A 23,102-nucleotide genomic window follows, 5' to 3' on the forward strand; every position below is an offset into this window, starting at 1 on the left:
GGGAGCACTTCCTGCGTTTGTCTCTGAAGGGTGACCCATGTGTCACCTCAGGTTTCCTTCGGCAGCTAGGCAGCCCACCCGTGGCTACCCCGGCCCCATGACCGCTGTCCCGTCTGGGAGCTCTGGGCGTGGTCCGTTCCTTGGCTCCCCCACACCACGTCATCTGACCCCCTGACACGTACCCCGGCCTGGGCGGTGCTGGTGTAGGTCCTTCTTGCCAGGAGCCTTGGCAGCCCGGGTCTGGGGTGGGGATGGGGAGCCCTGGAACGCAGAGCTCTGTGTCTCCTCTTCATCCCACGGCCACCGCGCAGGGCCACGCTCTCCCAACCTCTGAAGGGCTCTGGCTGTGAGCGCCGCCCCCCCCACCTGCTGGCTCCGTCCTCCCCTCCCTCTGTCCATCCGGCTCATCACTGCCATCTTTGTGTCCTTCCTCGCAGCACCCGGGTTTAAAGTCGAACTTCTTTGCATCCCGTGACGTCTCCCCCTTCTCATGGCCGCCCCGTGAGGTTCTCTTTCCCCTCCCGTCTCTTCTGCACCCCCCGTGGGACACCCACATTCTGCCCATGCTTTTGGTGCTCTCCACGGACAGGAATGTCCCTTCCCTGTCTCCTGCGCCCTGTCAAACCCCGTGGTTCACTGAAGGCCTAGAAAGTGCTCCTTCCCGAAGCCGTCAGAGCCCGCTGGGGCCTCTCTGTCCCGACCCTGCGTGTTCCTTCATTCCTTCTGTCAACAGACATTTGCTGGCAGCTCGCCTCTTGTGTGCCAGGCCCTGGGGGGCACAGAGGAGAAGCCTGGCCTCCTGCCTTCGAGCACCCCCGCCCCCACCCCGCAGTCTGGTGGAGAAGAGGGACCTGTCCGGGGAAGGTGAGGGAGCACTGGACTGGAGGCGGAGAGAGTGGCCCGTGAGCCCGGAGGAGGGAACCGCAGCAGCCGCCTCAGAGAAGGCCTCCCCGAGAAGAGTTGTTTGGGTTCAGTCCTGCGGGTTCCAAGAGCAGCTGCAGGAAGGGTGCTATCAAGCAGCACATAATCACTTAATTACGTGCTGCTTTGTGCTCGGCTTCAGTCGTTGGGCTGCTCGTCTTGACTTCCCAGTGAGGCTAATCAGCTCGAGAGCAGGGACAGGCCCAGCACTCCGTGTTCTCCCAGAGCCTCCCAGCGGTGCTGGACAAACACCACGTGTGAGGGGAGAGCTTGTGCTCTGGTGGCAGATAAACAGTCCTCTGTCCTCTGGGAGGACCGCCTAGAGGGAGCGCCCCCATCCTGGTGCCCTAACGAGGCCCGCACCCCCAAGCCCCCGTCCTGGGGCTGCCTCTCCCCAGCAGACACTTGCTCATGCTGCCCCAGATCCTTTATTGAGGGCTTCCGATATCTGACCCAAATGCATTAACAAGAGATGGCCGAGAGCCGCAGACACGGGGCCCGCCCTTTCTCCTGGCCAGGGATCAGGCCGCCAGAAGGATGGAGGATTTGAAAGTGTGGGGAAGATCGTGCACAGGTGGCGGGAACCAAGGAGAAGAGAACCCGAGGGAAGAGTATGGGGAACGGTGGGTCAGAGCAGAGGGAATGGGGAAGGAAATGCATCATGGAGGGAACGGATCGTAGGGACAGGAGATGGCCGGCAGAGGTGGCTGGGCTGGCGCGTGGGGACGAGCAGGTCCTGGCCTCGTGGGGCAAAGGTCGGGGTCTCAGCACTCAGCATCGGGCCTCCCGACCGCAGAGGATGGCCCAGTGTCCCCAGGGGAGCCCAGGGACGGACGGGGTTGGGAGGGAGCCCGGGGGGGGGGGGCCGGGCTGGAGAACGAGGCCACAGCCGCTAGTCGTCATCGTCGTCATCGTCATCGTCGTCATCGTCCTCCGTGTTGATCTCGCCCTCCAGCACGTCTTCCAGCCAGTCCTCCAGCTCCTCCGCGGACGGCAGGTCCTCCTCGTCGTCCATCTCCATCCACACGCTGTCCGCCTGGGGTGAGGCACAGACAGGGGACCGCAGCTAAGCCCGACTCGGGTCTGCAGACCTGTCCTCCCCCTCACGGGGCCCCCTCTGTCCTTCCCTGCATCCTCTGTCCCTCCCCTTCTCCTGTCACCGGCCAGGGACACTTGCTGTGCAGGTGAAGGTCTAGGTGGGAAGGGGGACGGGGTGGGGGACAGGGATGGCTGGGTTGGCCTCTGATGGGGAAGCGCCGGCGGCCAGAGAGCCAGGCCAGCCACCCTTCAGCTTTTCATAACCTGCTTTTCCAGCCCTGTTTGCAGAAGCCTCTAGTCTCACAAGCTATAAAAAATGATTTGCCTTTTCCAGAACCTGATACTCATTTTCCTACTTTTGACCTTTCACACTAACTTTCCCGTCGGTTTGGAAAGACTCATCATCAACCCCGCGAGCGTCCGTCCGTGTTCGGGGCCACTCCTTGAAACCTTGCTCTCCGATTCTCTCCGGCAGAAGCTGCTTTGCTTTCTGGGGCTTCCTAGCATTTTATGAGTCTCTTTGGAATCGAGTTTATAAGATCTGGCTGTGTTGTTAACAAAATACCCGCCTCCCTGGTCACAGGGCGAAGGGGATGAAGGCAAAGTCTGGCTTACTCCGTTTGCCAGAACAGACTTGCAGAGGCCACCTGCTGTGTGTGAATGAGCTTTCTGCCCTCCAAGAGCTCAGAGTCTACCCGAGAGGCGGGCGGCGGGCGTAATGCAGAGCTAGGGGAAGCGAAGTCCAGTTAGCAATGGGACATGGACTCTGGGGGTGCCGATGGGGGCTCCTGACTCCAAACGGGAGATCTGGAGAGGATGGTGGGCCAGGCCTGGAAGGAGGAGCGCAGGGCGCTGTGTACTCAGACCCCGAGTCTCCAGGCATGTCTGACGTCTGGGGGGCGGTCGGCGGAGCAGGGAGAGCTGGACGGGTTGGGAAGCAGAGCTGGGGGGCAAGCGGGGCGTGTGGGAAGGAAACTCACGTCGGTGACGTTGACCACGCCTATCTGCGGCGCTGACAGGTCGATGTCAAATGTCTTCTCCCAGTAGGGCACCAGCTGTGGAGAGACCACATACGGTAACGAAGCAGCATCTGGAAACACGTGTGTCTGGCACGGGGAGTGTAGAGGGTCAGCCTGGGGACAGGGGAAGGTCACTATGAACTCACGCTGGAGGATGGGGACAGACCCCCTGGGGGGCCAGAAGAGAAGGTGTGTGCAGGAGCAGTTGCAGGTAAAAGTCCCAAACAGAAACTATCCGGAGGGGTCAGCTGAAGACACTGGCCCAGACTTTCCCAGGAAAACTGGATCGGAACCCGTGTTCCGATCCTGGCTCTGCTACCGCCTGATCTTGCGACTTTGGGCAAGTCACTTCTCAGGGACCCTCGGGCTCTGTATCTCTAAACTGAGGCCGCTGTCCCCAGTAATTGCTAATGTTCCTCACGTATCTGTTCATTCTGCTGCTCCTTCAACGATGAGTTCCAGTGTTGGGGATCCGGCTGGGAACGGAGCTGTCCCCTGAGGCACGGACTCTCCCCACTTCCAGTCCGTGACGGTGTAGAACCATCTGCAGGGTTCATGGGCCCACTTGCCCCCCAACACTCTGTCTTTTTGTAGAAGGGGTCAGCCCCGGGCACACGAGCTCCCTGCCGCGCCTCTGCTCTGGGCATGGCGTGTGCGATGTTCCATGTGATTTACTTCCCATCCTGTCTCCCCTTCTCGGGGTGACTTCGGTGCCTGCCCACGGTGCCCTTGAGCACGGGCCGTAACCCCCCAATGTCCTCAGGCCGGAAGTCGGGGACAGAACCCTGACAGCAGGTCCTCTCAGGAAGGGTGACGGCGTCAGGTCCTGCCTGGGAAGAGCCGACCTCTTACCAGGGGGAAATCGTCAGGGTCGATCCAGATGATGCTGAGGTCGGGGTTTTCAGTGTTATCTTGGGCCACAGACTTGAGCGTCTCCAGGAACTCGTAGCCATCTAGGAGGGAACACGAGTCAGAGAGTAGGAAGCGGTAGGGGGACCGGGAGGCAAGGGAGGCGAGGCAGCAGTGTCGGGGTGCTCCCCTCCTCCCACCATCGCTGCTGCCTCACCCCGGGGCCCCTGCACTCCCAGGAGGGCCTCCCACGGAAGCCCGAGCTCATCTCCCAAGCACCCCTGTGTCCCTCAACCACCCCCGCCCCCGCAACCAGCGTCCGTCCCTCACCAGGATCGGCTTCCTCCGCAAAGGCCACAATGTGGATTCCGTCCATGTCGTCCTCCTGTTGGGGACAGCGCGGCTTAGCTATGCTTCTTGAAGTTTGAGAGCCGCACCCACGCTGCCTCCTCCTGGAGCCTGAATTTCGTGGAACCCCAGCTCCTGGATTAGGTAGGCTCTTGTGGCGGCGGCCCCCGGGGACGCGGACGGCTCGCCTCCCCTCCAGGGCCCCCGCGTCCCCTCTGGCCAACTCTGCAGCCCCCAGACCTCCTTCCCTGTCATCTGTGTCAGGGTCTGTGTGTCTCCTAATTCCTGGCACGTTCTTAAGAGCAACAGCCTCCATACTCTGCTGGTGTTTTGGTCTTTCCCGCGAGCCAGACACGGAGCGCAGCGGGGTGGGAACTTTCCAGGACTTCCGTCCTCAGCCACCCACACCCCCCCTGGGGACCTGGCCCCGTCTGGGGGAGACACTCACCCACGTCTCATACATACTCTCAGGCTTCAGCTTCCTCAGGGTGGACCTAGAAGAGACGGTTACGACTCAGCAGGGGAGAAGGATGCCCCCCAAGAGGGTTTTGGGTCAATCCTAGGGCACAGACAGCTTGTAGGCCAGAGCAAAGCCATCTGGCAGTGTCTAAGCTCCGGGCGGCAGGCCCGGGTCACCGCCTGGTTAAAGCAGGTGGGAAGGCAGCGGGGGGGGGGCCCATGGCCTGGAAGAGACTCTTTGGGAAAAAGGTAAGAACGGGGTCTCTGGGCATTCCGTCCTTCATACGACACAGCGAGAGTCTGAGATGTTCTGGGCACTGTGCGAGGCGCCCTGGAGGTGTTGTGACGGCCCTCCCCGACAAAAGGGACCGTGACCTAGCGGGAGAGGGTGAGGGCAGTGGCATCTCCACGGACGTGAGGGGACGCTCCAGCTGTGGGGTGCGGCGAAGGAAGACAGTCACCGTGTGGGAGTGAGGGCAGGGTCCCAGCCTCAGGCTGGAGAATTTTCTGTTGTGGGGCGCAGTCCGGTGTACCCTGGAGGGTTAGCAGCGTCCCTGCTTCTCCCCACCAGACAGCGGTAGCTCTCTCCTCCACCAAAAATGCCAGTGTCCCCTGATGAGTGAGAGCCTCCCCCACCTGGCCCTCTCCTCCACCAGGTCGCCCCGGTCGAGAAACAGTGGTGCCCAGATCCAGGTCAGGATCCCGTTCTGACACTTCCTACCGGTGGGGCCAGGGTCCCTGAGCTTGTTGGGAGGATTAAAAACAATAGTAGAGTTGGAAGGCCCCTGGCTGAACCTGGTCTGTGCGCGAGTGAGCGGCCGCCATGCCCAAGACGGCATTCACTCGCAGCCAGACCAGCTTCTTGGCCGGTGGGGACCCCCGGCTCCTCTTGCGCAGGGGCGTTGGGGCCCTAGGTGGTGCCACCTGGGTCAGGGGCGCCCCTGGTGCCCACCTCCTGTGCTCCTCCACGAAGCTGACAATCTCCTCTTTGCTGTTGGGCTTGTCTGGGATGGTCACAGGCTCTTCCATGAAGGCCTCATAGAAATCGATCTCATTCAGCTTCAAGGTCAGCTTCTTTGCCACCTGGCGGGGGAGGTGGGGGGGATGCGCATCATGGGGAGCAGATCTTAGGACAGAGGTCAGATGACCTGGGCCCGTGTCGCTGCCCCTAGGACAATGGACAAGGTCTCTGGGCTTTGGTTGAACCCTAGAGGAGTGGGTTAAAGGGTCTAAAATCTTTGGGGGCAAGAGTGAGAGGCCCGAGGTGGGGATGGGGGTGTCATGTGTGACCAGGTCCCCCCACAGATTCTGGGAGAGAGGTTTGGAGGGCAGCTGCAGGCAGGGGGCTTCCGTATGGCCACAGGAAGAAGACCTTGCTGTCGAAGGTGGCGAAGAAAGGGATGTAGGGGTGAAACTCTTCCGCCGCGTCCTCGAAGGCCTTGTAATCTGAAGGAGTAGGACAGAGTCAGTCTCTGGGGGAGCCAAGGCCACTCTGTTTCTCCCCAAGTCTCCTTTGGCCGGAGGGATTCCTTTTGAGAGCCCCCGCCAGGCCTCTAAGAGCAGCAAGACTTCAGTGGGGGACGTTGGGGGGCTGGGGGGGTCCCTGTCTGGGAGCCCCAAGTGCAGGGAAGTCAGAGCCGTGAGGGAGCTGACCACGCCAGGGGGTTAGCTGCAGCGACGTGGGGACAGTGGGTGGAGTGGGGGTTACGGAGATGGGTAAAACGGGGGTCCACCGAGGTACGGGGGCCCTGCGGGTTACGCACGCTCAGAATCTTTGTTCTTGAAGTAGCCAATGAGTTTGATCTCGTCCTCAATGTTCTCAAACGCCTGCAGCTCGCGATCGCCCTCGATCAGTTCCACGGGGTCCTCTAGGACCTGGAGGAGGACGAGGGGTCTCCTCACTGGAAGGAGCCAGCCGGGGAGGGGAGGGATGAGGGATGGGGTGGGAGGGAGGGGCTGTCTCTTGCCTGGTGAGTGTGTGTGCCCGCGTGTGTGAGTGTGTGCGGGCGTGTGAGCGCGCGTGTGTGCGTGTGCGAGGCTGGGCTTGGTTGGGGATGGGTGTGAAGTCTTAAAGCAAGGCCCCGGGGCCCGGGAGAGCCTCACATCGAGGAGAAACTCCACCAGGGTGTCTGCGGAGAGCTCGCCGTCGTACTCGATCACCTCATCTCCCTTGAACACGTAGATGCTGTCCTCTTCCGTGAGTCCTAGGGCGCCCGCCGGAGGTGAGCCGGGCGGCCAGGCGGCCCGCAGGTCCAGGGCCCGTCCCCGCGCCCCTGGAGTCCTCCACCTCTCCGTCCCCCCACCCCGCTCACCTCACGTCAGGCCCCTACGGCCTGGGCACTGGGCCTGTGCGTCTAGCCCAGGCAGCGGGCAGGCCCCGGGGCTCTCCAGAAGGTGGGCTCAGCGGGGGTGTCGGGGGGGACATGGGGAGGCGTGGACTCTAGCAAGATGTCTGCCTTCCTCTGCTCGCCATAACTAGAGACAGGTTTTCCTTTTACCTCCTCCGAGGACTCCCGTCGCTCCCTGCCGGTCCGGCCCTGTAACCCACTGCTATGACTGACCAGATGACCTGGTTACTGACCGCCGGCCCCAGGCATCTCCGGGGTCCAGTTCAGGCCTCTGCTGCTCCCTGGTGGCCGGTGCTGGGGACCCTCCCCCACCCCCGCAGGCCCTGGACCCAGAGGCCTCTCCAGCCGGCCTGTCCAGCCTGCGTTCTGCCCCTTTCCTCCAGCACTCAGCCGTGGTGTTTAGGTTAGGATGAGGGAGGCCGCCCCTGACTCTTTCTGGGATTTGATCATGGGTCTCTACGAGTGGAGGAGGTGCCAGGACGCCCGCCATACCGCCCCCCCCCACCGTGTCAATCTTTTCTTCCCACTGCCAGATCAGACGCGGTGGGGCCCACGCAAACCCCTGGCCTGGGCCTCCCCCATCCCACACGTGCACACACAGGGCCTCCCCACCCCCTCCTTACCTAGCTTCTTGGCTACAGCTGCATCCTTCTCCGAGTCTACCAGCCCAAAGCCAACACCCTTGTCTTCGAGGACTTGGGCCGCTAACTGGAGGGAACACAGGGACGGAATCAGCTCTGGGGCTCCTAGTCACCCCGTACCCATCTCATGCTTCCCAGAGTGGTCTCTGGGGACATGGGGAAGAGAAGAGTTGCCCTTGGCACGGCACAGGGCTCCAGGGAACCTCCGTTTCCCCACGAGGCCACCCCTGGGCTGTGGTTCCGTTTCGGCCCCCGGACACGGCTGCTCGTGGGCATGGAGCTTCCGACGTTGCTCTGCAAGGCGGGTGCGGGACACTTCCATGCTCCCGGGGATGCTGGGGAGTCTGACTTCAGAGCAGCTTAGGCCCTTCCTGCTTTGGGGCTGAGCCCTGCCCACCCTCATCGTTAAAGGCCAGGCTCAGTGTGGGGTGACATTTCAAGTCCTCGAGGTTCTTCTGAGGGACCCCCACTGGGGAGCATTTTGGAGGGCAGGGGTGTGTGGGGGTGGGCGGTCATGTCACTGAGGAGTGGCCGAAGCCAGAGAGATGAGAGTAGAGGTCACCGTGGCCACCACTTGTCACCTTCAGAGGCAGAGACTCTAGCAGGCATGAGAGGGGACACAGGTAGAGCTGTCCGCACTGAGGCCAAACTCACCCTGCGTGTCCCAGCCCTTCCTTACTCAGGCTGTGGACAGTCACTCCCCTAGGTCCCTGCCCCCTCCAGCCACCCCGCTGGACTCAGCCCTGGCTCGCTCTGCCACGCTCCCTCTTAAGTGACGCTGGGCGCCCGGATTCTCCAAAGACAGGGAGGCTGTTGGCAGGCGAACGGGCAGAGATGCTGAGCACTCGGGATAAAAATACTCGGCGCATTCATCAGACGGCAGGTCCCGGCACCCACAGGGGCACACGGAAATGAGAGCTTGTGGTCCCTTTCTCGGGCAGGCTGGAGCCTTGCCGTCCTGCCGGGCTGGAGAAGGGGCTCCAGAAGCTTGGACCAGAACACGAATGCATCCTAGCTGCTAGAGAGTGTGTGGGACTGTGTCTCCCAGGCATCCCCCAGAACAGGCCTTTTCTCTTGTTGTAAGTCTGCTCTGCTCCTGGGCGAGGAGAGCCTTCCCGCAGAGAGAAGCTGGGGAAGGCATTCTGAAGCCTCCTGCAATGGCAAGCCAGATGCAGGGCATCTGGCCTGACCCAGTAGGGGCAGATGGAGAATTAGGGAGAGAGGGACTGAGGCCAGTGGGAGTCATGGTGGGCTCAGTTAAACCTTGGGCGGGAGAAAGTGATGCCATGCAAATGAAGAGGTAGGTAGCCTTGAAAATGCATTCCATTTGGATGGGCTCGGGGTGCAGGCCCCACAGTGCGCAGACAGGGGGCACGTACTGGCCAGGAGAGCGGATTGGGGCTGCCATACAGCTCCAACCCCCTGCTCCGAAGCATGTCCCTTTTCTTTCTTGTGCTCCCCTTCCAAGGACACCTCAGTCCTGGCCTAACGGAGCACCAGCAGCCTCGGGCGGCTTGGAGGAGGGGTCTTCCTGCAGCCCCTGGCTCCTAAGCGTGCCTAACCGTGGTGCGACTTTGGGTTCCAAGCCACTTTCTCGTGGGGCCAAGGCCACATGCCACGAGTCTGGTGGCATGTTGCCCCTCGCCCCCCGAGAGTCCCCCTCCAAGTCTGCATGTGGCCAGGCTGGGGGTGGCCGGGAGAGGCCCCACCCCACTCACCTCCAGGATCAGCTCTTCCATCTCGAACTGTCTTTGGGAGGCCTTGTCGTCCTCGGGGGGCTCGTGGTAGAGCAGCGCCAGCACCTCATACTTCTTGAACACGTTCTTGTAGTTCTTCGCGTTGACATTGACCACACGGTCCACGCCATCGTACTGAGGGAATTCCAGCCCGTCCTCCCCCTGCACCCCCAATCTGGGTGTCCCTAGCATCAACAGGAACAGCAGTGCAGGCCGTAGCCTGGGCCCAGCTCTGGCCCCAGCTCTGGCCCCAGCACTGGCCCCCATCCTGTCGGCAGGTGCGCGTGGAGGGAGCAGGGTCAGGGTCAGCTGGCCGGGTCCTGAAGAGGGAGCTGGGGTAGGGCGGGGCGTGGGTCCTGAACCCTGAGTGAGGGGCTCACAGAAGGGGTGGGGTGGGGAATGGCCCAGAGCAGGGGACAGAGGACGCTGCTGGGTTCTGGACACACTGAGGACAGAGCCAAGAGTGAAAGGGTCAGGAGGCGGGATAGGCGCAGGGGGCGGGGAGGGAACCGGAGCTGTCCCTGAACTTGGCACCAGGAGGCCCCCACCTGGCTCCGTCTAAATATGTCTCTGTCTCTGGGGTTGGCAGGAGAGAAGATAACCTTCTGAGGCCAGGACAGCTCCAGGAGGGCCGGGACCCTCCCTCCTTCTCCACCGCGCCCCCAGGCTCCTGGAGCCCCTCCCCCGCTGCCTTCCGCCTCGGGCAGGGTTCCTCAGCACGGTCCCCACTGCCCGATGAAGCTCATCGCCATATTAAGAAAGGAAAAAGGCTGAGCTAAAAATAGGACCAGATGAGTCGGAGGTAAATGAGCTGGGCTGGGGGAGGGGAGGCGTGGGGTCATTAGGGAGAGTCCAGGGAGGGTAAGGGTGCTCAGACCAAGAGAGACGGGGTGGACAGGACGTGTTCTGGGTCAGAGAATAAATTCATAGACTGGACAAAGGGGCACAAATGCCAGATTGCTTCTTGTCCTAAAACCTGGGACTGTGTCCTCGATCCTGCGGCCGAGAGGTTGGTACGAAGCGCCTGGGCTGCAGAAAGAGGCCCTGCGCTTCCCTTTCAAGAGCCAGGACCGAGGATGAGGTCATTCTCTGAATAAAAGATGGAGCCTCGGCGGCCGGCGAGAAGGGCCGCCTGGCCCGGCCCCAGCTGCTTTCCTGTCTGGACGCAGCGGCAGGACGGGGCGTGGGGCCAGGAGCGCTGGCCCGCGTCCACCCTGCAGAAATGCGATTTGGGGTTCCTCCCCACAGGGCTGAGCGGAGAAGGGGAAAGTCCTGAGTGCTGCCTCGCGCCCTCGTGCTCAGCACAGCCTCGGATCAAAGGGGACTCCGTTCTCTAGGGCACAGCGGGGAGGGGTGGCTCCCGGGGGCTGGACCATCCGGAGGAGGGAGAGTTGCTGAGCACATTCTGACAAACATTCTGACAAAGAGGATCAGGCGCAAAGGCCGGGGGTGGGGGTGGGGGGTTGGGGTTGGGGGGTTGGTGGGGGAGACGTTAACTCCTGGAAAACCTGAAGACGGTTCCCTGCACTAGAGCCTGGGGTTGACACGTTCTGTGCACTTGAGAGCCCGGGGGAGTGGGGGGAGGGGCTCTAACTTCCTGTGCCCCATCCTGGGGGTGAGGGCTGGGGACAAGTTTGGCTCTGGGTACCTAGGAAGGAAGGACCCTTTTCATGGCCCTCCAGGGCTCCTACAAGGCACAGGTAAAGTGAGGCACAAGGGAGCCCAGGGGAGAGGCTAGATCGAAGCCCTCCGCCCCCACCCTGAGCAATCTCTGATTTCGGAGAGGGAGGGTTTATTTTGCACCTGGGCAGGGACATGAAGTTGTGTTAGCAGAACAGCGTTCCCCTCCTGTGGGGTGGGCCTCGCACCACAAGCAAAGTAAGCAAGTAAGGCCAAGGGATATCTCAAGAATGTGGTGCGGCAGGGCGGGGGGGGGGGGGGGGGTGTTTGTCCAAGAGAGACAGCTGCCCCTGGGGCGGGAGAGGCCCGAGCTAACCTGAGCTGGGCCCATTTGAACTTAAGAGGCCTCGGAACCCATCTCCTGGCCTCACAGGAAAGCCACTGAGCTGCCCCCAGCAGCAAGCCAGGGCCACGGCCGGACAGCCAGACAGACAGCCAGACAGAAGGCTGCGGGAGGGAGTTTCTGACTTCAGCTGCACTCTGGGGGAGGGGCAGACGCTGGAACACTGGACCTGCCCCTCAGCACCCCCAAGGGTGTGAGATGGGGCTAAAAGGTGACCTGGGCCCCCCACTCCCACCCAGTCCATCCCAGCAGTGGCACCCTCCCCTCCTGCTCCCCACCCCGCACCCCTGCTGCTTGGCTCCCCACTTTCTACTCTGTCCCTTCCCTCTGGGCCCCCGGCTTCAGGCCCTTGGACTTAATAGGCCTCGGCATCGGGTATCAAATGACCCAGAGTTGGGGCCTCTGTATTTTTAACCCACCAGAGGCCCGAAGCTCCTGCCACTGAAACCGGAGTTGCTGGCCCCTCGGCGCTCCCCACCCCCGCTCACTCCCCACGCCCTGGCCCCTCCATCTTCCAGGCCTGGTGCAGCAGCCGAATCAGCAGCCTGCCAAGGACCCCAGACCCATAGAGCCCTGTCCCTAGGGGACCTGCTGCGGGAGGAGGGCGGTCACAGGAGGGAGACACCAAGGCGGGAGCCTGGTGCAGGTGCTGCGCCGCGGGCTCGCCTTACAGCCGCCTTCTCTGCCGCTCAGCCTCCAGACCCTCCGGGGACCTTTCCTCCTCCCGACCCTGTTGTTCTGGTTCCGCCGCAGCCCTCCTTGGGAGTTTGGGCTCTAAGTCGTTTCGGGTGTAAGTGCTGGGATCAGACAGACCTTGGGGGACTCATCAGGGAAGCAGGGTGGGTGCTCCGAGTCTACGTGCTGTGTGAGTCACTGGACAGTGTGCTTCAGGCGCTCATCGCACCGGGCTGTCCCTCAACGCACACGCTTTGTTTTTGGTGACAGTCGACCACGCCGGCAGATTTCCGTCGCATCTCTCTGCCCTGCATGCTTTGCGCTCAGCCCCCAGAGAGGTGGGACCATCACGACTTCCAGGGCAAAGTGGACCGGCTCACAAAGCAACAGCCAGTACAGGGGTGAAGAGGAAAGGGGAGCCACCTCTGAGGGTGCGAGGGCGGGGGTAGCGGGGGAGGGGGGAGGGCCCAGGGCTCCTCCTCTTCCTCCCCAGACACAGCCAGGAGCCTGGGCCCCTCTTCTCAGGCTCCGGAGACCATACCTTTGGGAATGTCCGTCCCCCTGGGCAGAGCCAGGGGTGAAGGGGCAGGGCGCTTCACCCAAAGTCAAGGCTACGGGATCCAGAATGATGGGATGGGGCCGAGGTGCCGGAGGGCAGGGACCAGCGTCCCATCCCCAGAGGAAGGCTGTGTCCCACCTTCGCCACTCACCGTGGGACGCTTCCCAAGTCCGGTCGGACCTTGGGTTCTTCATGGACGACCTAAGGTCTTTCCTAGCACCACGTTCCATGATGAGTCCATGCGCCACTCTGGGCTGGGGTGCTGCAGTCCCCTCTCGAGTCGGGGGCTCTGCTGCGTCTCTCACCTCACCCGTGCCTCTGACCCTGCTCCACTGTCCTGTCCTCACTTTCCCTCGGCTCTTTGGACTTTAAGTCGGGAGTCAGCCCTCAAGGGGCTTGATTCCGACCCCCTCCCAACCCCAACTCGGTCCCTGAAAGGCCGCCCTGCCCGGCTCTCATGGAGACCTCAGAGACACTGTCACAGTAGTCCCCTCTTTGCAGAAACCAGACGGACACATCCAGCCAGGTGAGGGCCACTGCAAACATTTACTGTCTACACTGGCTACTGATTGAGCAGGATAGCGCCTCTCCCACCAGACACAGGCTGAGCGGGCCCTCCACTTCCCCAGGGCCCTCAGTCCAGCCCCAGGACTGCCTGTCTCTCTCCTCCGGGTAATCCATCCCGGCATCTCTGCCCTGACTCATGCTCTCTCAGATGCGCCCGACTCATAACCCCAGCCCCCCACCCAACCCGGGGGCGCCCCCCGCACGGGAAGCTCTTCTTCTGCTGAGTTCAGTAGTAGGTCTCTCTCTCCAGCCACCCTGTGGATGAGAGGAGACCAGAGTGAACTGGGGAAGGGAGAGGGGAGCCCGCTCAGGAGGGAGGAAAAGGGGCGGAGAGGGAGGGGCCCGGCCCCCTGGGAACAAGGTGGGGAGGGGAGAGCTGGTCGGAGGCTGGAGACGCCTTGGAGCAGGGAGCGGGGCCCTCACCGCCAGGATGACAGCGGATGGTGAGTTTTCTAATTTCATCATAGATAAAGATGAGAAGGCTGTAGGGAGTGGCGCAGAGCCACCAGGGTAGCCTGTGGGGGACAAGTGTTAGTCAGCAGGGTGGGATCGAAGGGCCGGAGGAGGAAGGACAGGTGCGGAGGGCAGGTGCAGAGAACAGCTCATCACCGGCTGGAGGGCTGAGCCCCAGCCCTGGGGAGGTCAGAGCCCGGTGGGGGAGGGGGGAGGTGGGAACCCAAGAAGCCAGTGACAACAGAAGGCAACAAACTCCGCGTTAGAAGTTCCCGCAGTGCTCCTGGCTTCTGCAGTCGCTCACGGAGACCCCTGTTGCCTTACCGGTCTTCTGGGCCTTGTGCCCCCAAAGGGGCGGGTGGTCTGAGCAGGAGGGGTCTCCCCGGGACTACCCCTGGGCGGATATTTCCCCGAGGAATGGATACACTTGTCCATGTTGCGAACATGGGGAACATTTTTCTTCTGGAATCTCTTCTGTCCTCAGAGGCCAGGGAGACTCCGGGGAAGAGTCAAATCACAGCCACGTTTGTTCCCTTGGGTGACAGGGAGGTGACCTAGCCCAGTGGCATCACTCGGAGCCGCGAGGCTCACTGTTTTCCAGTAGCTGCATTAAAATAAGTAAAAAGAAACGGGGGGCAGTTCATTCTAATACTAGGTTTTTATTTAACCCAATATATCCAAAGCATCATCGTGTGCACAGGGAACCGAAGGAAGCATTCTGAAGGAGGTAGTTTACAAGCTTCTTTTCCCCTAAGTCCTTGGGGTCTGGGGAGTATTACACGCTGAGGGCGTGTCACACGTCAGACACTGGGTTTTCCAAGGGTCAAGACAATGTAGTCCAGCCCAGACAGGAAAGTTGTGCTCAGTGGGACAGTCCCTGAGAGTCTACGTCTACATTAACTAGAGAAGATTACGAGTTTTGGTTCTCAGTCTCACTAACCATATTGCAAGAGCTCAGTAGCGAGTGACTGAGGGTGTTGTGGGAAAGAAGGCAAAAGAAAAATGAAATTTCCGTACTGCCTCCAGCCCGCTGACGAGTCCTTGAACCAGGCCGAGTGACGTGCCTCCTGGGATTCAGCTGCCTTGGTGCTCCTACCTTGCTAAGGGCCAAAGGCAATCTTAGCCCGACTCCCAGGACCCTGTAAGTGTACTTTAACATAAAAAAATTCCTCTGGAAACTTCCTTTACTCCTACCCTCTCAAGATACACGTTGGCAATCATCCGCCAAGGATATGACCCCTTGATATACATCTGAGGAGTCTCAGGACTAAGGTTTTATTGGAGAGTAATAAATGACCTTTGACCTTTTCCTAACAATAGGAAACCGTCCCCTTCAGGGTCCTGGGAGCCGTGCCTCCAAAATTCCTTAGAGACTGATGACGCTTCCCTAGCCCCCTCCCAACTTGAAAGTATAGAACCAGGGGTTCCTGGGGGGATCAGTGGTTAAGTGTCTGCCTTTGGCTCAGGTCATGGTCCCAGGGTCCTGGGATCGAGCCCCACATTGGGCTCCCTGCTCAGCAGGGAGCCTGCTTCTCCCTCTGCCCGTCCCCCTGCTCGCTCTGTCTCTCTCACTCTCTCTCTCACTGTGTCAAATAAATATATAATATATATATATTTTTTAAATATGAAAGTATACAATCAGCCCCAGAGCAGCTCTTTCTGCCCAACGGTCCTGTTCTTGGGTTTTAACAAAACTACCTTTTGGCACCAAAGACATCTCAAGGATTCCTTCTCGGCCATCGGCTTTGAACCCTGACGTCTCTCCTGCATCAGGTGCTGCCGTCTTGGCCAGCAGGGGCCTTGGCTGGGGTTCATCCCACGTGCACACAAGGTTCCACACACACGGCTCCACACACACGGCCACAAACTCATTCAACGGCAACAGCGATGTGTCCCTCCGTGTCCGTGTAGGGCGCGAGGGACTAAAACTGATGGCATGGTGATGGCCTTTGATCTCAAGGAGCTCAGGTGGTCCGAGAAGCAAAGACAGAGAAACAGCAGACGTGTCATGTTAGGTGACGTGTGCTGGGGTCAGGGTGCGCACAGAATGTTTGGGAGCCCAGTTAACGCCCTACTGCATCGACAAGGACTTGAATGTTGACATCGCTAGCAACAGGAACCAAGCTCATATGAACAAAGCTCCCGCAGTGACCCCCGCCGCCGTGCTGGGTGCCCTGTACACGTTTCTGCACGTAGTTCTCACAACGGTTTGCCCGGCGTGTAGGACGCAGGTACGGCTGAGGCCCAGCCAGGTTACACACTGTCCTGAATAATACACAGTAGAGTTGAGATGCAAACCTGGGCTTGTCAGTATCTAAGGGCAGCGCCAGTGTCTGGTATTAAGCATTAATTGGGCACCGACAGTATACAAAGCGTTGTGTAAAATGCTGCAAGAGACAGAAAGGTGAGTGAGGTGTGTGAATTTGTAGCAGATGAGCTGGAAGCAACAGTCTGAGTCAGGAATAGGCTGCCTTTGCAGGTGGGGGTGATGGGGAGCCATGGTGGTTTTGCTTTTTTCCCTGTAAACATTTTTTTTTAAAGATTTATTGATTTATTTTAGAGAGGTAGAGAGAGAGAGCGTGCTTGTGCTCATGCAAATGGGGATGGGGGAGGGGTAGAGGGACAGAGAGGGGAAGCAGCCTCCCCACAAGACCCTGAGATCATGACCTGAGCCAAAACCAAGAGTCAGATGTGCAACAGGCTGAGCCCCCCAGGAGCCCCTCCTCGTAAGTTTGTTCACAACAAGGATATACTAATGTAAAAAAAAAATATACAAAAAAAAAAAAAAACCCAGAAACATGGGCCCGTTTTGAGGGGAACAAGGTAGCAGACAGTGTGACTTTCTGCGTGCCCACTCACAGACGCACCTTGCCGGGGCTGCCTCCGCACAGCTCAATCAGCCGTGCGTGGATTAGACTATTTTTATGTTTACTTCCGCCCCAAGCCATTTGTATCCTTGAACAGCTATGCCGCCCGACACTGTCAAAAAGACGCCCTTGTGTTGAGTGCCGGCAAGTCTGCTAAATTTCCACGTCTCGCGGGGTGCCGTCACTCGGCACAGGCCCCCCCATCCCTCCCTAAATAAGACGCGTTTGTGGGAGCACAGACGGTTCTTCTTACATCACCCAGGGTGGCCCAGTCCATCCCGGCAGCCCCCAGCGGGCGGCTTCCTCTCCCGGGGTCTCCCTGTGCTGGGGACCCCCGCCCCTGCCCCCCAACCCCCCGCAAGCCTGTGTCCCTTCCCTCACTCACTTGAGTGGGTACATCCTCATGGCTGCGTCCATGCCTGGTGTGTAGGACAGAAAAGCAGCCAGGAAGGTCTCCTCCAGGATCCCGAATATTAGGATCTTGTTTCTGGGAAGAAATGGGGAAGGGTGTGCTGGAGAAGAGGAGGGCGAGGTAGGGGAGCGGCATCCCCCTGCAGTGTGTGGGCAGGGGCGGGGCGCGGGCCCGGGCGGGGGCGCTCACTTCATGCCCTGTTGGAAGACGGAGTTGCGCCGGGTCTTGCAAATGATGAGGTCGGCCCACTGCACCACCACGATGCTGACAAAGAAGGCCGTGTGGCACGTGAACTCCAGCACCTTCCGCTGCTCGTAGGTCTGGGGGAGGGTGGGTGGAGGAGAGAGGGTGTGTGTCCCAAGGGGTCCGGGGCCGCCTCCCAGGCTCTCTCCCTCTGCACCCCTTCAAGGCCCAGTCAGGTCTCGGCCCCCAGCCTTCCTCTCATCTCTTCTCAGCACTTTCCGTGTTGGGTTCTGAGTTGTTTCCTTGCTTTCCTGGCCCACCGAGAGCCACTCAAGGGCAAGCACCTGTCTCCTTGACCTGGGTGCTGCCCTCCCATGCTTAGTTCTGGGGCTGCAGCTGGGCGGCTTTGAAGTGTTCAGCAGGTGAAGAGGAGGAGTGGTGAGAGGAAGAAGCAGACCCGAGAGCTGAGGACGGAGCTCCGAAGGGGAAGGGGCACGGAGGGCATCCGGCCGCAGAGGGGGGGATGCCGGGGGTGGGGGGGTCGGACCCCCAGGGGGTCTTCCTCGCCTCCGAACGTGACACATAAGGAACCTGTCTAGGGGGAAGAGAAGTAGGCTGGCCGGCCAGCACCAGAGTAGGGCCCGCGGGGTCACCGAGGACGTGGGAGCACAGAAAGGCGCATCTCCACTAGACCGGAGAAGAGGCCGTGTTTCAAAGATGAGAGCGGCGTGGTTCTGACTGACCGGTCGACTGAGCACAGAATTTGAGGCCCTGGAGACTGAGGGACGGCGAGATGCCACATACGGAGCCTCGAGAACTGTGGCGCGTGGAGGAAGAGATTCTGCCTGAGTGACTGGAACACAGAGGCTGACGTTGATGAGCCCTGTGCTGCGCCAGGAGCCAGTCCCATGGGCCCATCTGTGACGTCCCCGTCACTGCCCCCAGCACGTCAGCCACCTGCACCCCGGCACCCCGTGGCTGGCAGATTTCAGCTCTGACGCCCTGACTCGCCCGCTCCTGTCCTAGGTTCTGGGAATTCAGACATCCGTGCAGACGACCCTTCCAGCACCACGGTCTCCCTCTCCAGGGAGGTGGCCCTCCGCTCCCCACCTGGGCTGCTGGTGCCCATGTCACACCTCGGATCTGTCCTTGCCGAAAGCTGACCAGAAGAGCATCTGGTACCTAGAAGATGCTTCCTGGATGAGGAAGTGGTGATCAGTGGGATTGAAGGCGAAACGTATTTAGAAGGTAGGGAACTCTCCCTGGTTCTAGCAGTCTATGGAGTCCTTCCTGGTTGGGGCTGGGCGGATGGCTCCCTATGAGATTATCCGAAGATTATGGCAGGGGAAGAGGCATAGACCCTGCCTTTATGAACTTTCTTCCTCCGGGCAATTGTTCTCAACCCATTCCGCAATACTTCAAGATGTCTTTGATGTAATTTGGTGCTACTTCAAATTAATTTTAATTACCTTTAATTTATTACAAATAAATATATGTTGAGCTGTGTCTTAGCAGCAGGGAGATGTTATCAAGATATTAAACTAACAAAGGCTGGACTTGAGGATCGAGGAGATGCTGACAAGGTAATGACTTTGGGCATCATTAGACCCAGGAGTGATCTTGAAGGCTGAGAACAATTGACCTCTGACGGCCTCATGGGGCTCGGCTATGGGAAGCCAATTATGTACCAGGAGCGCATTTCCAACAACCAGGATTCTAACCTACTTTTGAGAAACCTACGGTTAGCTTGGTTTGGAGCTCATGGAGGAGGAGGAAGGTGCCAGGCAGGAACCAGAGCGGAGCTCTGGCGAAGCCCTTCTAGGGATGCCCCATGGGACTCGGCACAAGCCGCCAAACCTTTCTAGACTCAGTTTCCTTGTTTACAGAGTGATGATAACAGACTATGTGTCTCCTATAGACTCTGCGTCCTCTGCGGTCCTACGAGTCTAGCAATAATTGGTGTCATGTCGCCCACTGTTTTACAAATCGGGACAGGCATGTTCACAGGTAGGAAAAAAAACATACTAAAATTTCTTGGACACATCCTGTTGGCCAGAGGGCTTCTGTTTGAACCTCATTTATCTTGGGTTTTAGGAAAGACTACTACAGAGGCATCCTTGATGTTGAACAAGTGTAGAGAGGTGAGAAAGGGAGATACGAAGCACATAGGTTCTCAGACTTGAAGTCGTGTTATGTGAACTCCCGTGGAAGGAGGGAGCGAAACAGAGAGGGAAGACCCAGCGCTCACTTCTGAGGGAATGATGCCGAGAACCTGGAAACACAGAAATCAGCCCCCAAGGTTGACATGATGAGGAAGACCTCCAGGCCCAAGGATGCCGAAAGACCCAGCAGAGTAAGGACAGGGGACAGACGGCAGGAATGAACAGAAATGAAGTCATCGCTTGGAAAGTCTTCCTTTGAAGAGGATTTGCTGATGCAATGGGAGATTGAGGTCACGTAGGACTGGAGAGGCGGCGGCGTCAGCTCTGTCTGTCTGGTCACTGTCTCAGGCGTCACCCACTGCTCATTCACCTCAACTGCGTCACCCCCTCAACTCACCCACTGCTGTCCGTAGCTGTCCTCCAGGTCATTGGAGAACCGGTCGTCCCAGTTCAGGCGGATACCCAGCAGGTCAAGGGGCTTGAAGCCATTCTCGGCCAGGATCACGAAGTAGGTAAAGAACCCAGCCAGAGCCTGGATCATCCCTGTGAATGACAGTCATCGGGACAGAGGGACCTGGTTCAGAGTGGGACCTCAAATGGCAGACCATGGAAGGTCATGGCCGGGTTCTAGCCGGGCTGATGGGTGTCTGAGCTTTCAGGGCTGAAGACGCTTGCCATTAGCGACCTGATCCCTTCACTCTGTGGCACTTGTCTCCAAGCCCCGACATTTGTCTCGAGGCTCTAAGCCAGAGTCATCTCTGAGTCACAGAACCTGAAAACTGAAAGGACCCTGGAGAGGATCCTTTTTCTTTCCACGAGCGCTGGACTCTTGTGCATCCACTTTCTCTCACAGGCGGACCCCATCAGGCCCTGTCCTCTCCTCGCGTCTCCCCCTCTGCCCCTGGCCTGTCCTTTTGTCGACACCTGTGTCTGCCAGGCCCGGCCATGGCGATAGCGGACGCCAGTGTCTGTCCGCCGTCTGCTGAGCGGTGATCCAAGTCCCTGTGGACCCTGATCCTCACGACAGCCGTGAGCTATCATTCACTTTTCAGAGGTGGGGAAGCGGTGGCACAGAAAAGATTCAGCCCTCGTCCAAGGTCATACAGGCAGTAAGCGGCAAGACTGGGATTCAGACACAGGTCTGGCTTCTAAATGTGTGCTTCCTCCGTGAGTTCCCTCCTCTAGACCTTGGGGCGGTCTCCCCTGTGCACCCCTCACCGGCTCCCTGGAACACGGCCGGCCCCGGCAACTCGGGAGCAAAGAAAGACTTCTAAAGGCTCGCCTGTGCCTTTTAAGGCTGCCCCGGGGAAGTGCTGCCTGTAGCCACAGCCTCACCCCGACTGCGCCTTTCTCATGAGCCCGGGCTCCCCCAAACTGGTCATTCCCTCTTCCACAAGCAGGCGTGTGAGCGTCCTCTCCTCTGGCTCACGGTGCCTCTGCGACCTTCCAGTAGCAGGCGTGAGTCCTGCTACCCCACCCGCCTCCCCGACTGTCCTCCTGACCCCCGAGCCCCTGCTCTGTTCCGCTGTCGCACGTTCTGTGCGTGCTCCTTTCTCGACCCTGGGAAAGATGCCATCGGACTATGTATGTCTGTTCCTTCTCGGCTGGGCTCTCAAGTCAAGGGCACATCAGACAGCAGTGGCTTTGTGTCCCCAGGGCCCAGCACCCAGTTTGCTGTCACGAGAGCATCTCCCTGACGCCCGTGGCCTGGCAGGTGCGGCCACCCCCCACCGCCACAGCCCCTCATGCCTCCGGCCGCACCGATCTGCCCGTAGGCCATGCCGATGAGGCGATTGTTCACCAGGTTGTCAGTCTTCGGATTCCGGGGGGCCCTCTTCATAATGTCGCTTTCGGGGAACTCGTAAGCCAAGGAGATGGCCGGGACCTGGAGGACGAGGGGGCGGGGGATGACGAGGGACACAAAGTTCAGAAGCAAACACAGGAGTGACTCACGCGAGCTCTGTCCCTCCCCCGGACACAGCCTTCTCCTGCTCCCCGGTTCCCCTGGCGGCACTGCGAGCCGGCTCCCGGTTTGGGCCTCACCATGTCGGTGCCCAGGTCGATGCAGAGGATGGTTATGGTGCCCAGCGGCAGGGGGATGCTGAGGACGATGAAGAGCAGGAAGGGCGTGATCTCGGGGATGTTGCTGGTCAGGGTGTAGGCGATGGACTTCTTCAGGTTGTCGAAGATGAGGCGGCCTGGGGGAGGAAAGCATCCCTTCTGTGAGCGGCGCCGAGGGGACACCACCCGCACGCCGGCCCCTGGACAGAGAATGCTACAAAGTGGCGTCACAGCCCCTGCAAGGGTTTGGAGGTCTGAGACCTCAACCGGGTCTCGTTCCCAGCTTTGCTCCCGAATCACAGGATTCCTCCTTGGAGCCACACTCCTTAGCCCGCCAGGCTTGCGCCTCCTTGTCCTCAGATCAGTGGGGCTAATAGCGCCTGATCCCCGAGAGGGAGGCAGGGCAGGGCAGGGCTGGGCCGATTCGCAGAGATGTCTGAGAACAGCAGCTTAGAGGCCCCTAGAAGTTCAAGGCCGATGTGGAAAAAGTCCAGACTTGGGTTCCAATCCTGTTTTCTGCCCCAACAGCTTGTGATGTGGGGCCTCTCTCGCTCCCCGAGCCTCACTCCTCCTGCCTTGCAAGATGGCTTGCGTCGGTCCCTGACGGCCCTTTCAAGAACCACAAGCCCAGCCCCGTTGTCCTTATATCCTTGTAATACACAGTGCGGTTCCCTGTCTGTCTGTCCTGCTACACCAGAAACGAAGGAGCATGAGGGCAGGAAATTGTGTCTTCTTATCTCGCACTGTCACATCCCAGAGTCTAGAATAGAGCCTGGTACGCGGCTGGTGCTCTGAACTTGTGCGGAACCGAGTGGAACCAGATACGGAGCGTCGGGATCTCACTGGGTCTCCGAAAAATGGTGCCGCTGTTACTCTTATGTGGTTTGTCGTAGGTCTCTGTAAGATGGGCACAGGCAGGAAGCCGGGAGTCCGGGAAGCAGGACTCGGGGGTCTGTCCTGCTCGCCGGTGGGTGTGGTCTGCAGAAGTTTCTGGGAAAGGGGGCGCTTGACCTGCTCAGGCCGACAGTCCCAGATCGGGCTCCGGCTGATCTCACTGCGTCAGCATCATTCAGACCACCGGTTCCCAGGGCCCCCCGCGATGGTGGCGGACGGAGTCGTCCCAGAGAGAACAGCTACGTCTCGGAACCTGGGGCAGACCCAGTGGAATGTGTGCGAGGGGACAGAGGACACGCCGCGAGACCAGAGTCCCGGTCTCCTTCAGTCTGCCCGTGCCTTTGGCCTCGTACAGAAGGGCCCCAGAGAGTGGCGTCCAGCCACGGCCAAGTCTAATTTTCTCTTACACCGACTGTTCTGTCTGTACAGGACCATGGAGGTGGAATGATGAGCAAAGGGACACCAGTTCCCGCCCAGTTGTCACCTGAGTTGATGGGCGCCCTGACCCCTCACCCTCCTCCACGCCCGTGACGATGGAGGCAAAGTTGTCGTCCAGCAGGATCATGTCGGCGGCCTGCTTGGACACGTCGGAGCCCGTGATGCCCATGGCGATGCCGATGTCAGCCTTCTTCAGCGCGGGGGAGTCATTCACGCCGTCCCCGGTCACCGCCACGATGGCCCCCTGCACGAGGCCCAGAACGAGAGAGGTTATCCCTGCGTCGGAGCGAGACCAGTCCCAGGGGTCACTCTGAGCCCCTCGTCGCTGTTTCTCGGCCCTTCTGTCCCCTGCTCCTCCCGAGACGAGAAAACTCTCAGGCCCCACAGGACGCCCTTCTCGGGGCTGGACAGGTTGCTCCTCGGAGTGCCCCAACCAGCCTGAGGAGGTT

The 23,102-nt window shown here is 59.9% G+C and overlaps 2 protein-coding genes across 2 annotated transcripts in view; both read right to left on the reverse strand.

Moving 5' to 3' along the window:
- Nucleotides 1-1,333: 1,333 nt before the first annotated feature.
- CASQ1 (calsequestrin 1) lies at nt 1,334-9,907 on the reverse strand. Its single transcript, XM_004775841.3, has 11 exons — nt 9,342-9,907; nt 7,606-7,690; nt 6,738-6,838; nt 6,398-6,509; nt 6,007-6,080; nt 5,587-5,717; nt 4,624-4,669; nt 4,158-4,212; nt 3,831-3,931; nt 2,940-3,014; nt 1,334-1,957 (listed from the first exon to the last, which is right to left on the reverse strand). The coding sequence occupies exons 1-11, from the start codon at nt 9,624-9,626 to the stop codon at nt 1,814-1,816; spliced, it is 1,209 nt and encodes a 402-aa protein (XP_004775898.1). The 5' UTR covers nt 9,627-9,907; the 3' UTR covers nt 1,334-1,813.
- A 3,237-nt stretch (nt 9,908-13,144) lies between these two features.
- The window catches only part of ATP1A4 (ATPase Na+/K+ transporting subunit alpha 4), a 29,193-nt gene continuing 19,235 nt past the window's right edge, over nt 13,145-23,102 (reverse strand). Inside the window, exons 15-22 of the mRNA XM_004775837.2 lie at nt 22,729-22,897; nt 21,304-21,458; nt 21,022-21,145; nt 19,658-19,803; nt 17,105-17,235; nt 16,889-16,990; nt 13,607-13,698; nt 13,145-13,438 (exon numbers count right to left, since the gene is read on the reverse strand). Coding sequence (XP_004775894.1) covers nt 13,410-13,438; nt 13,607-13,698; nt 16,889-16,990; nt 17,105-17,235; nt 19,658-19,803; nt 21,022-21,145; nt 21,304-21,458; nt 22,729-22,897 — 948 coding nt within the window. The 3' untranslated portion in view covers nt 13,145-13,409. The remainder of the gene's footprint in view (nt 13,439-13,606; nt 13,699-16,888; nt 16,991-17,104; nt 17,236-19,657; nt 19,804-21,021; nt 21,146-21,303; nt 21,459-22,728; nt 22,898-23,102) is intronic.

The sequence above is a fragment of the Mustela putorius genome, unplaced genomic scaffold (assembly GCF_011764305.1).
Source record: "Mustela putorius furo isolate JIRA1106 unplaced genomic scaffold, ASM1176430v1.1 tig00000997_pilon_pilon_pilon, whole genome shotgun sequence".
Taxonomy (NCBI): domain Eukaryota; kingdom Metazoa; phylum Chordata; class Mammalia; order Carnivora; family Mustelidae; genus Mustela; species Mustela putorius.

Bases quoted from the DNA above. Each gene is read 5' to 3' on its own strand.
- CASQ1 (XM_004775841.3), bottom strand. From the start codon at position 9,626: ATGGGGGCCAGTGCTGGGGCCAGAGCTGGGGCCAGAGCTGGGCCCAGG. The intron at 6,839-7,605 runs GTAAGGAGGGGG...CGGGCGCCCTAG, and splicing joins AGCTGTAGCCAAGAAGCTAG to GACTCACGGAAGAGGACAGC. The intron at 6,510-6,737 runs GTGAGGCTCTCC...GTCCTCCTCCAG, and splicing joins TGGTGGAGTTTCTCCTCGAT to GTCCTAGAGGACCCCGTGGA.